At 44.7% G+C, this 13,508-nt stretch overlaps 1 protein-coding gene across 2 annotated transcripts in view; it reads right to left on the reverse strand.

Moving 5' to 3' along the window:
* The window catches only part of SLC2A2 (solute carrier family 2 member 2), a 29,954-nt gene extending 16,695 nt beyond the window's left edge, over positions 1–13,259 (reverse strand). For both annotated transcript variants that reach the window (XM_003794661.3, XM_012808122.2), the window contains exons 1-3: positions 13,179–13,259; positions 6,155–6,247; positions 2,630–2,880 (exon numbers count right to left, since the gene is read on the reverse strand). In XM_003794661.3, coding sequence (XP_003794709.1) covers positions 2,630–2,880; positions 6,155–6,247; positions 13,179–13,193 — 359 coding nt within the window. In that variant the 5' untranslated portion in view covers positions 13,194–13,259. The remainder of the gene's footprint in view (positions 1–2,629; positions 2,881–6,154; positions 6,248–13,178) is intronic.
* Positions 13,260–13,508: the final 249 nt, after the last annotated feature.

Genomic DNA, 13,508 nt, shown 5'->3' on the forward strand with positions numbered 1-13,508 from the left:
AATTATGAATTTTATGGCTGTTTTCCAAAGAGGATCATTTTCCTACCGAGAGTTAGAATGGTGCTTGCCACAGGTCATTTACATGTGGGGCAGGTTTGACACGGGTTGTTTGACACTGCTTGGGGTATAACTATTGTTGAGGCTGAATCCTAAGACTTCAGAGGTCCTACATTCTAGCTCCTTTACTCAGACACTAATTATATGCCTCAGGATAAGTCGCTGGACTTGGCAGAATCTCATCTGTCAAAAAGGGGCAATAGGTTTTACATTTTTTAAATCTGGAATGGGAAGTAGTATAAAGTATCAATAGCTGCCAAAATTATTGATTTGTCCATATTTTAAAAATTAGTTAAATTTTGCTAGGTTTGATTTACTTTAGAAATCAACTAAGCATTAGTGAGCTGAGAAAATGTGAGAAATTGACCACTTTCTATTATGGCAAAGGAAACTCCTTCTCAAATAAGAATACTAATACTACTTGAGTTACTCTGACACCTGTTAGTTAATAAAGCTTCTTACAGTCCTATAACAGCTCCAGTATAAGAGGAAATGATCAGAATTTTAATAACTAGAGAGATAAAAATTATAATTCATCAAAAGAGTTAGAAAAACTAGATGAATTCCAATCTAGAATTGCTATGTTCATTTCCTGTATTATTGTCTATAACTTTAAAGAGATTTTCATTTTCTAAATTTTTCACATCTGACATATATTATTTTTGTCATAAGGAAAAAGGGCAAATAATACATAAAAGCCAGGCTCAAAGACCAGAAAGTAAATCCAAAGAAATAATTGTTTCATTCAAAATCTCAATGGCTGTAGCATGTGGCCTGGCTGGATGAAGTTTGAGGGTGAAGGATTCCCCTGACATCTGCAGCCCCGATGCTGAGGGCTGGAGGCTGCCCCCCGGCATCTTGGCTCAGACTCTGAGGCAGAAGCAGCAGCAGCAGCAGCTGGACCGAGTTAGGTATCCACTGAACTTTTGGACTTGATTGATTCGAGTACCAAATCCTACTTTAAAAATGAAAAACTGGACGTCTGAGAAGTGGAGTGATTTGGTGACGCAAACATGGAACTTCCAGGTTAAAAATTTTGATCTAGATAAAAACTTTATAACCCCCCACCCCTGAGCCCGAGCAGTGTGAAGAAGAGGAGGCGAGAACGACCCCGGACCGACCAAAGCGCGCGCGTCGCTGCATCCCCGCGTACAGCGCCTACGTCCCGCCATTGCCGCCGTGCCCAAGAGAAGAGCTGAAGGGGAAGCTAAAGGAGATAAGGCCAAGGCAAAGGACGAACCACAGACAAGATCCGCAAGGTGGTCTGCTAAACCTGCTCCTCCAAAGCCAGAGCCCAAGCCTAAAAAGGCCCCTGCAAAGAAGGGAGAGAAGGTGCCCAAAGGGGAAAAGGGAAAAGCTGACGCTGGCGACGGGGAAACAACCCTGCAGAAAATGGAGATGCCAACACAGACCAGGCACAGAGCTGCAGGTGCTGGGGATGCCGAGTGAAGTGTGCGCATTTTTGATAACTGTGTACTTCTGGGGACTGTACAGTTTGAAATACTATTTTTTATCAAGTTTTATAAAAATGCACAATTTTGTTTTACTTTTTTTTTTAAGCTATGTTGTTAGCACACAGAACACTTCATTGTTTTTTGGGGAAGGGGCATATGTCGCTAATAGAATGTCTCCAAAGCTAGATTGATATGAGGGAAAATGTCTTTTCCCTCTAGGTTTGAGAGACTTCCTCTTGGCTCCCAGGAGGGGGGATTCCCTGATGTTGACACACAGCCACCTTGGCACAAACGCCTTGTGGTATGGAAAAACTAATTTGTCTTTATGTCCTATTCTCCCTCTGCCTTCAGCATAGTCTTAACTCCCTTAAACCCAGTCACATCTTGGGACCTGACCCCCAATAACTGGTTACCAGTATGTTAAGGAATCTGGACCTTTTCAATAATACCACTGAGATGGCATCCCTCAAAAGAGCAGCGGTTCCATTTGCAGATTGTTGGATCTTCAGATAAAGTCTGCCATTTTCATTTCATTTCCTGAAAGTCAGGGTCGGCTTGTGAAAAGTTGTTAAACAACATGCTAAATGCGAAATGTCAACCCTCACTCTAAACGTCCCTCTTCAGAGCATCAAATGAAGACTTCCCTGGGTTTTATAGTGGCTTTCTGATTTTTGGTAGAACATTGAAGAAGGGAGTTTGAAAGTTGTTGTGTACTGTTAATGATTGTCTGCCCATGTCCTGCCTGAAATACCATGACTGTTTGTTAAAAGTATCTTTAATAAAGCTGGATACAGTTTGGCTTGGAAAAAAAATTTTTTTTTGATCTAGAACCTTCTGCTGACTTCCCGGGTTAGCCATTTGTGTGGTGGTTTTCTGATACGTTTCATAACTTAACGAAGCCAGAGAATCAAAGCAGTTGTCTAGAAATACACCAAGCTCAGTGTGCTCGAACGATTAACCAGATTGTTGTCACAGTGTTTGCCATTGGTTTGATCTAACACTGATCTGCTCATAGGGCACGAGTCAAAAAAAACCTCTAAAACTATTCCATAAATGACGATGTATTTCTGAACAAATGCTTACAAAAGCAAAGCATTAACATTTTGAAATGTACCCACCTTCCAAACTTGTCCCCAAGGAACCCACCAAAGAATGAGGCAATCATGCCACCAACTGCAAAGCTGGATACAGACAGAGACCAGAGCATGGTGATGAGGCTTGCAGATGCCACTGCATCCTCCTCAGCCCCATCAGCTGGCTCAGAGGTCGGGAGGTGCAGGCCCTCTGTGCTGTTGGCCACATAGTTGTTGACAGCTTGTCGGTCATCCAGGGGAATACCCAAAGTCTGTCTATAATGGGAAATTATCACCTAAGAAAATAAGATAAAGAAAAATAGCTTTAATATTTCAAATATTCCCTACATGTACTTTTTTAATTTTTCCTTTTAAAAATGGGTGCTAGGTATTTAAATAGGACCATTTAGGTGTGCTATAAACATATAAAAGTGGGTAGATTTATTTACTATGGATCATATCCTATAAAACAGAGGTCACAGATTACAGGAAGCAGCAGGAACAAATCAGTGAAGGAGACAGCTTGATGATCAGAGGCATGAGACACACTTTCTACTCTGGGGCTGTGGCTGGGAGTGGCGGGGGTGAAACCTAAGGGCATTTACCCTACCTAAAGAAGGAAGCCGAAATGCCAGGCTGGCACTGGATGGCCTTTAATATTTTAATGAAGCCAGAAATCTTTTTTTTTTCTGTAAAAATCTTTAAGTTTTAAATGTTGGCAAGTATTGAAATTCATATTCTGCAGGTTAAAAAGAGGGTTTATATTATATTGAGTTGCATAAATATTTTAATAGAAACACAACAGTAGATATAAAAAAGATTGGGAAAGACGAGAGTAAAAAATAAAGTTAGTTTACAAATCTCAAACACCAGGTGCTGTATCTTTGCTTGAAGTGAGCCATTGATTTATCAATAGACCCCCTAGCAGCCAGGGCAAGGAGAGGAAGAAACCTGCAATAATGAGTTCTAAGGCTGTAGGCCGGGCACCATGGCTCATGCCTGTAACCCCAGCACTCTGGGAGGCTGAGGCAGGTGGATTGCTCGAGTGCAGGAGTTGAAGACCAGCCTGAGCCAGAGTGGGACCCCTTTCTCTTCTAAACATAGAAAAAGTACACCCCTGCACTGCTGATGGTAGTGGAAGCCAATACGTCCCTTTTGGAAAGAAGTATGGAGAATACTCAGGGATCTAAAAATAGACCTGCTGTTTGATCCTGCAATTCCTCTACTAGGTGTATATCCAAAAGACCAAAAATCACTTTATAACAAAGATATTTGTACCAGATTGTTCATTGCAGCTCAATTCATAATAGCCAAGTCATGGAGGAAGTCCAAATGTCAGTCGGCCCATGAATGGATTAATACATTGTGGTGTAGGTATATCATGGAATATTATGCAGCCTTAAAAAAGATGGAGACTTTACTCTTTTACGTGTACATGGATGGAGCTGGAACATATACTACTTAGTAAAGTATCTCAAGAATGCAAGAAAAAATATCCCATGTACTCAGTACTATTATGAAATCAATTCACAATCGCTCACACTTTCATATGAAAAATAGATCACAACTACGGCCCAGGATGAAGAAGGGAGGAGGGGGGCACGGGAGGGTATGGGGGAGGTCAGATTGAGGAAGGGTGAATGGTGGGATCACACCTATGGTGCATAATGCAAGGGTACTTGTCAGATTTATTAAGAGAGTATAAATGTGTTAACACAGTAATTAAAAGAGATGAGGTTTATATTTTAAAAAATAGATAACAGTGATGGTTCCATAATACTGTGAATGTAATTTGTATCACTGAATTGTACACTTGAAGTGGTTAAAATGGCAAATTTTGTTATATACATTTTACCACAATAAAACAAATAGTGAGCTCATCTTACAAGGGTACATGTGAATCTTTCTAAATGTAGAATATAAATGTCTTAACACAATAACTAAAAAGGCCATGAAGGCTATGTTAACCAGTTTGATGAAAATATTTCAAATTGTATATAAAACCAGCACACTGTACCCCATGACTGCATTAATGTACACAGCTATGATTTAATAAAAAAAAACCCAAAACAAAAAACAAACAAACAAAAAAACAAATAGTGAAAATGAAAAAAAAATAAAAATAGAAAAACTAGCTGGGCTTTGTGACAGGTGCCCTTAGTTTTAGCTATTTGGGAGGCTGAGGCAGGAGAATCACTTGAGTCCAGGAGTTTGATGTTGCTGCGAGTTATGATAACACCATGGCACTCTACCCAGGGTGATGGAGTGAATGTAAAACAAACAAACAAACAAACAAAAAACCCAGAAAAGAATTCCAAGGATAAAATGGCCCTTGAGAAGGTGGCACTTCTGGTTGTAAAGGAAGAAGGTGCCAACCCTGCTCTCACTGATCTCAGTTCCTAGCCGGGCAGAGAGGAGCAAAATCTTGGTTCCTCACTCACAGAGACACCACCCCTGCTCTCACTGGCCTCAGTCTTGGCCAGGCAGAGAGGAGCAAAATCTTGGCTATCCACCCACAGGCTGTGCCATTGAGACCCATACGCCTCTGCTGTCCACTCAGCAGACACTAGAGCAGGGAGGCACAAACTAAATGAGGAAAACGTTGATGTTATTTGATGTTAGAAATACCCATGCAGGCCCAGGAGTGGTGGCTCATGCCTGGAATCACACAGTTTGGGAGGCTGAGGCAGGAACATTGCTTGAGGCTAGGAGTTTAAGACCAGCCTGAACAAAATAGAAAGATAAGATGGTGTATGTTCTAAGGGGTGCTTTATCTCCTACAAAGATACCATTTCTACAAAAAATTAAAAATTAGGCAGGTGTGGTGGTGGGTGCCTGTGGTCTTAGCCACTCAGAGGCTGAGGCAGGAGGATTGCTTGAGCCCAGGAATTCAGGGTTGCAGTGGGCTGTGATCATTCCCCTGCACTCCAGCCTAGGGGACTGGTGAGGCCCTGTCAAATAAAGCAAAAAAATCCAAAACTATATTATAGTTATCGTGGAGAAAATCTAAACTTTGTTAGACTTCTTGACTATTATTCTAAAGTTTTGTGCTGTTTGACTTTGGATCATCTGCTGGGGACAGGAATGGTGGGGGAAGGGCTTGTTTCTTTCAGGGTTAGGGCTCCCAGAGGTTTTAATCTGGGCTGCAGAGGGCACAGTATGGTTGCTGGGAGGGCCGGTCAGGCAGCGTGTGGTAGAGTCTGAGCAGGTGCTCAGGGCACGTGTGAGGGGGGTGCAACCCTGCCCCTGCACCCTTGTTGGCACGCTGAGGCCTCTAAGTACCACTGCAGCAGCTCTTTTTTTTTTTTTTTTCTTTAAAAGACTTCCTGGGGCATGTGGTATTCTGCCTGGAGTTTTCTGTGAGCTCAGCAAACAGCAGAGATTGAGAATTATTTTTTGCCTTTTTTTTTTTTTCTGTGATTGTTAACTGAGGACTCTGGGCTGAGTTATCAGCTTTGGAATGCACACAGCAGGCCTGAAGAGCCAGGGTCACCTCCTGCCTCCCACGTGCACACCCGTTATCTGTGTGTGTGTGTGACCAGGAAGAGGACTTGAGCATGTTCCACTTGCCTGCTGAGGAGCATTAATCACGCCGATGTCATATCCAAATTGAAAGGACCCCAGGGCCGCGGTGAATACAGCGAAAACCAACGTACTGGTGACCTGTGGGGTGAGACACAGGGCTGAAGACACCAAGCAACCTCAGCTCCAGGTCCCTGGCTGCACCTCCCACCCCCAGCAGTGGCCCTGTATCCTGGCAGGCAGGTGCTATCCAAACAAGAACATGGGAGCTGCCCATTGTCCCTGCACTGTTAACGCTGGAAAGATCTCACTCCAGGGCGGAACAGACATGCTTCTCTGAATATCTGCAAAGATCACAATCGGAATTGGGGACTAGAATTACTGTTGATGCCAGGAAGCGGCTACAATGGAACATCACGCAGAGAAGCCAAATGATATGGTAGGAATAAAGAGATGAGAGCCGAGCCCTGTCCTCACTGAGGAGGCGCCAGCCGGCCTGTGTCACCATCTGCATCAACATTCAGGTAAAATCTTCTTTTAGGATTGGTACCTAGATGAGCCTACATTAGGGGCATCATTTTCTCTTTAACTCTATGCAGCTATGATAAAACTATGTGGACAAGAGCAGAGAACTCACCTCCTTCAACTTATAATCACCATCTCAGAGAAGTCCTATCACACACACAAATACCTAGACCTACCCTGGACCAATGTCTCTGCAGGGAACAGAGGGACACAGAGGTTTGCAGGGTGGCTTCTACACAGAGTCTCCCTCCCGGCAGGCTCCTTCTCTAAAAGAAAGGACTGCAAGGCTGACCTCAAAGACTGATCATGCTTTGCATATATGTGTGTATGTATATATATATATATAATAGAATATATCATGTATCGAAAAATAACATAACTGTGCTAACATTTCACACACAGCACACACAAGCTACACATGAGCGTGTTACACACAAAATGGGTGCTCATGAACATGCTGTGCTCCATGTCCACGGGACCCTGAGAAGCTGTGAATTACCCTCTAAAATGCTACAGCACGTCTGAGATGCCACAGTTCAGACAGCAAGGCTGAGACCAGGCTGCACTGACGCACTTGGAGGTCTCTCCTCAAGTCCTGTCTCCCTCAAGCTGTTTCCAAGGACAGGGCTTTTTGTCCTGTTTGCAGTCTGTACTCGTGGCTGGCCAGCAGCAAGGGGTCTGCAGGGCCCAGGCACACTTCAGCACCCCCTGCATCTGCACAGTCTGATGTGGGGAGAGACGCAGACAGCGTCCAAGCCAGTGCAGACCATCCATGTTCTCAGTGGTGTCTGGTCACTGCTTAGGTGACAGCTCCATTCACTTCTCATATTAGTTTTCTATTTCTGCCATAAAACGTCACCATGAACTCAGTGGCTTAAACAACACAAATTTATTTAACTTAAAATTCTGCAGGTCAGAAGTCTGGTAGGAGCCTCACTGCGGTAAAATCAAGGTGTTGGCGTATTGTGCTCCTTTCTGGAGGCTGTTGGAGGAAATTCAAGTTGATGACAGAATTCAGTTCCTTATGGTTGTAGGATTAAGGTCTGCTTTTGTCCTGGCTACAAACTAAGGGTGATTCCCAGCTCCAGGGGCAAGTCCCACGCCTTTCCTTCATCTTTGGGGCTAACACAGCCGGTCGTGTCCTTCTGGTACTGACAACGGCCAGGAAAGGTCCCCTCCTTTTTATTATACGAATTCAAGGGATTAAATTTGATCCATCTGGATAATCCAGGAAAGTCTGTTCAAAGTATGTAAATTTTCTCCCATCTGCAAAGCCCTTCACCACATAAGGTAACATATTCATAGGCTGAGGTGGTAAAGCTGTGGACATTTTTGGAGGGAAGTATTCCCATTTTAATCTAGATAACTAGATTAGGTCAGCATCTCACAGCTAGTAAATGGAAGAATAATAATGTGGGTCCAGAGTCTATGCTTTTAACTTCTTGGTCACTTTGCCTCGCTCACTGGTCAGAAACATTCACAAGTCAAGTACATATGAAGATCTAGGGTCATACTCTTTACAAATTAGTAAAAACACTCAGAGTGAACATGCAGTGTTTACAGAATTTGCCATTTGTGATGCTGAAGCCACACCTCAGACCCACCAATCTCAGATACCCTTTCCTGCTACCTACCCCACAAATCTCCTCCCCACCTACTCAGAGAAAACTTTCATGAGGTCTCTGGGCAAAAATCCAAACAGGAAAGGCTGTTCAGCTGCTGCTCTGCAGCTGAGCTGAAGAGAAACATCCGGGTCTTCCCACCACAAGACAGGCCACTAGGCACCTGCCAGTGTCATCCGGAATCTTCTTGTCTTCTGTGACCAGTGTCCAGGCACTCAGTGCTGGTGGCTCCTGCCCCATTCCCGGCTTCCACTTCCTGTTGGCTCTTTCCTGCTCCCTCCACCACACAGGTGCCAGTGTCTTTCTTCTTGTTTTAAGAGCCCAACCAGTGGCCACGCCAAGGGTGAGTAGGGGGTTGCAGAAATGGAAGCTGGGCTGATGGTGTCAGCAGCTTCAAACCTGCCCTTTCATAATCTGCATCAACCTCCCCCATCACCCAGACCCAACCTCTAGGTCACAGCCACGTCAGCTGTTCCTATGTTACTTTGACAGAAATAAAAGTTAATTTTTAAAGATCCTGGAGGTGCTATCTTATTCCTTCCCAATCAGGTCATTCTGTGAAAGGGGAAATTTCTAACAATTTCTAAAAACCACCAGGGCTTAATAATCTTCATGTGTCCACTCTCACATCTGACACCAGGAAAGGAAATAGGAGCTGATGAAAACAGCAAGAATTTAGAGCTGCTCCTGCTTGTCAGACTCTGGGGTCTCCAGCAACCTGGTGATTACCCTGACCCTGACCCTCCCCCTGGGGATCCCCAGCAACCTTGTAGAAAATCTAGAGCTGGCCTAAGATGAAGCTAAAAAGTGAAAAATAGCTGCTATGAAGGGGAAGTTTTAAGTGTTTGGAAATCTCAGAGTATTCTCGTGGTCCTGGTCTTCCCGGTTCCTCTTTGGAGTAGGCTATGGTCCAGCCACCCAGGGCCAGCTGTCCAGGTGAGGCACAATCGTATCCATTTTGAGCAGGGCACTTGAAATTCTGAGAATTCCAATCAGTGTGATCACTGCAAATATTGAGCGTGTCTGCACTATGGGGCTGCATTCCTTTCTGCTTTCTTCTTATTTGCCGTTTATTCCAGTACTGTGTTTCCCCGGCTCCTCTCTCCCCATATTTCTGTCAATACTGCTGTAGAGGGGAAGAAATAACATCTTCATAGTCAGCCTCTGCAGGGCTTAGCTCTGGACTTGGTCGGAAAGAGTTTTGCTTATGAGAGAGGAAATTTCCAAAAACCACCAGGGCTTAATAACCTTCATCTGTCCACTCTCACATCCAAGAGGTCTGACACCAGGAAAGGACATACAAGCTGATGAAAACAGCAAGAATTTAGAGCCATTCCTGCTTGTCAGGCTCTAGGCTTCTCCCAACAACTCTGTAGGTGGTGATTACCCTGACCTTGACCCTAACCTTGTATGTGATTACTCTGACCGTAACCCTGTAGGTGGTGAGCATCCTAACCCTGACCCTCCTGACCCTGACCCTAACCTTGTAGGTGGTGAGCATCCTAACCCTGACCCTCCTGACCCTGACCCTCCTGACCCTGACCCTGACCCTAACCTTGTAGGTGGTGAGCATCCTAACCCTGACCCTCCTGACCCTGACCCTCCTGACCCTGACCCTAACCTTGTTGATCGTACTGAATTGGAATCTTAATGGTAGTTTCCTGATCTTACTTCACTTCTTTTTACCTGTATTGAATTCTTACTTAATGTTTTAGAGTATATAAGATAATCAGTAAAGTTGGACAGGGTCGTTGTGCTGGATAGAGCCTTGACCTCCCTTCATACCAATCATTCCGTTTGCGGTTTTCTTTCTCTGGGTCAACGAACAGAGGGCTTCGGGGAACACCAACACCTTGTATATGGTAATTACCCTGATACCGACCCTGACCCTGACCCTGACCTTCTAGGTGGTAATCAGCCTAACCCTGACCCTAGTATCTTTACACATTTGGGGATGCTAATGTAGGAAGTGTAAATAACTTGTCCAAAGGCTACCTACTTTTGGTCAAGCTTTTCTCTTATTTCTTCATAGGCGACAGGGTATTAAGCTTGCACTCTTCATTTAGAGCTTAATAACTTTAAATTAGAAAAACTAGATTCCATATCCAATATAAAATATGCTTCTGGATAAATGTAGCACAGAACAAGCAAACAGCTGAACATGAATGAAACTTTGTGTATACTGTGGCTTACAGGGCACCCGGGGTCTGCCAGGATAAGTAGGTGCGGGAGAACCTAGAAAAGAGTCTCAAAAAGGCCACGAGATCCCTGAGTCTGAGATCCTCTGCCTATGCAAAGGGCATAAAGATAGTCAGCACACAGGATTACTGCAGGATTTCCAAGGGTGAATAATGAGGTCGTCCTAGTCAGAGGCCAGGGAACAAACAGAGAACAAAGGCTCAGGACACGCACGCCATTCTCTCAGCCTTGGGCCAACTTTACAGCCTCACCAGGGTCTCTGCACCATACTAGAAAGTGCATTAAGTGATCCCCATTTCACAGGTGAGGAGACCAGGGCTTGGAGAGGGTGAAGGATCATGTCTCACACCACACGGCTAGTGAACAACAGACACTTGTATGGGACCCAGAGCTAATGTTCTTAGACCCCAATCACTAAACACAACAGCTGATTTTCCCATGACCCGTGGATGGGAAGGGAAGCCCATGCCCTTCTATAAATACACACTTCCAAAGCCACCCAGGACAATCTTGCAGCCAGGCTGGAGGAGGCCAGGAGCTTCTGGAGCCAGAGCGCTTTCAGGGTGACAGAGCCCACAGGAAGCCCTCGGCTCTTGTTCAGCTCCTCCGTCCTAGTCACAGGGACGAGGGTCCCTCAGCCAGCCATCTATGTAGCTCTGTCTACATTAGGGCACACCCAGGAGACGGCCTTGGGTGCTTAACCCTTATCCCCTGCTTATCCCGTTCTTTCAAAGTCTGAGCAGATTCACAAATTTGAAGAACATTGTGCCTTATGTCCGTTTTTATTCTTTCTGCGTGTTATCATTAGGCAATTCCTTCAAGCTCAAGAAAAGTTTTACAAACTAATTTCCAAAGCCCCAAGGGAATTTAAAGGTCATTCTGAATGAAGCTAGGGCACCGCTACCTGCCAGGGACTGGGCTAAAGGTCATCCTCTTCCAGACTTTAATTACTGTCCAGTTACCTGCATGAATTTTGCCAAATCTCCACACCATCTAATATTTGTCTTTACACAGTCTTTAAAGTTCTACCTACTGCAGTTTTATCCTGGGCTATATAGTTCTTCAAACACACATTACACATTTATTTATTTATTTATTTATTTGAGACGGTTGCCATGGGTAGAGTGCCGTTGCGTCATAGCTCATAGCAACCTCAAACTCTTGGGCTGAAGCGATTCTCTTCCCTCAGCCTCCCTTGTTCCTGGGACTACAGGCGCCCACCACAATGACCAACTATTTTTTTGTTTATTTGTTTGTTTAGCAGGCTCAGGCCGGATCCGAACCCACTAGCCCTGGTGCATGTGGGCAGTGCCCTAACCACTGAGCTACAATACATAAACAGATAACTATTTACATTAAAATATTTTTCATCTAAGCCTCTTGAATATTTTTCTTTTAATTACCCCAAGCCCTAAAATACCAGTATAAACCATATTATATTCCAATACATTTTTATTTTCTCTTAATAGAAAAAACCCAAAACCCAGTTAAATAATTCATGCCCCTTCTTACAGCAGGGAAGAGGTGTTGCTGGAGGCCAGACCCAGGCCTGGCCAGTGCCCAGCCCGTGTGCCCAGCCAGGCCAGCTTGTGACACCAGGGACTCAGCAGAACAGGTTTGCCAGGCCAGAATCTGCAGGGACCCTCTACTGGGGTACTGGCCAGTCCGTCTGTATTACTGTGCGGTGGGAGAGGGAGAGCTGTCCAGGGGAAACTTAAAGGGGCAGCAATTCTAGCCTGTCTTTATTTTGTAAAGTGTCAATACCTAGAAAGAAGTTTGGATAGTATAGCCAACATCCCACAGCCTCCACCTTTATTCACCTGCTGTCAACATTCAGTAGATTTAACTCTCTGTGTGCTCCTGTGTGTGTGTGTATGTATGTGTTCACATGGGTGCAATTGTGCAGTGTCTGTGTTCACATGCGCTATTTTGAGGGCAATGCCCGTGGTTCAAAGGAGTAAGGCACCAGCCCCATATGCTGGAGGTGGCAGGTTCAAACCTAGCCCCGGCCATAGACTGAAAAAAAATTTTTTTACACATGCGCTGTTTTGGCTGATTCATTTCAAAGCAAGCTGCTGTGGATTTCTGAGTCATTTCATTCCTAATCACTCAAGCATTTCCTTGCAAAGAGCCACGACACTCCCTATGGAATTAGAATATCAGGTAAGCGTGCTTGATATCGTCTAAGACAGATTCCCGGGAACATTAAGTATGCTGCTATAGTCTGAGATACAGCCCACATTTAAAATTCCCAACTGTCCTGTATTGTCCCTTCATAACCTGAAGTCACTTTTGTGAGGGCCTCTGAGTGGCCTTTAGTCCAGAACAGCCCTTCTCTCTCTTTCCTTTCCTACATTGACATGTTTGAAGATTCCAGATCAGTTTTCATGATTACATTCAGGTTAATTTGCCTTTCTGGGGGGTGGCGGTGCTGGCCCTGCCCTTCCCTTATTTGCCCCAGCTCATTTCTTTAGTAATATGATTGTACGGAACCACTTGACAAAGTTATGCAGACTCACCAGAAAACAGGGTAAAAATCCTGAAAACCCCAAGTACTGAATAAGAAACCGTTTTGAAGCAGCCAAATGAACTATCAATCAGTCAAATAAAGAGAAGAAATTCTGATCTGAGGTAGCAACACCCAGCATCCCCCAATCTCTACATCACTGTGACATATCCCCTAGTCCCTCAATGTCAGGTTCAAAACGAACAGAGTGTCACTATACCTTCTCTTCTGTCATCTTAGGGCGAGGAGTTCTCTGAGTTCCAGGTCCGGTGGCCAGCTCCGTTTTGCGCGCAGGCCCGCTGGAGCCTAGTTATACATTGCAGGAGGAGGGGCAAATATGGGAGGGGCAGGGCCAGCCCCCAGGAGTCCAAGTCCAACCTTTCCAGAAGTGGCTGAACTGATGGGGCCTGATCAATAGGGGCTGGCCTCAGTGACCCACGGTTTCAGTGCCAGGAAAGACAGCAGGGGCAGGTCCCTTATGCTTAAGGCACAAATCAGAGATGGTCACATTTCAAGGCATGTGCTTAGGCAGTAGCAGGCACAGGTGGAC

The sequence above is a fragment of the Otolemur garnettii genome, unplaced genomic scaffold, assembly GCF_000181295.1.
Source record: "Otolemur garnettii isolate 467f Iridium unplaced genomic scaffold, OtoGar3 scaffold00084, whole genome shotgun sequence".
NCBI lineage: Eukaryota > Metazoa > Chordata > Mammalia > Primates > Galagidae > Otolemur > Otolemur garnettii.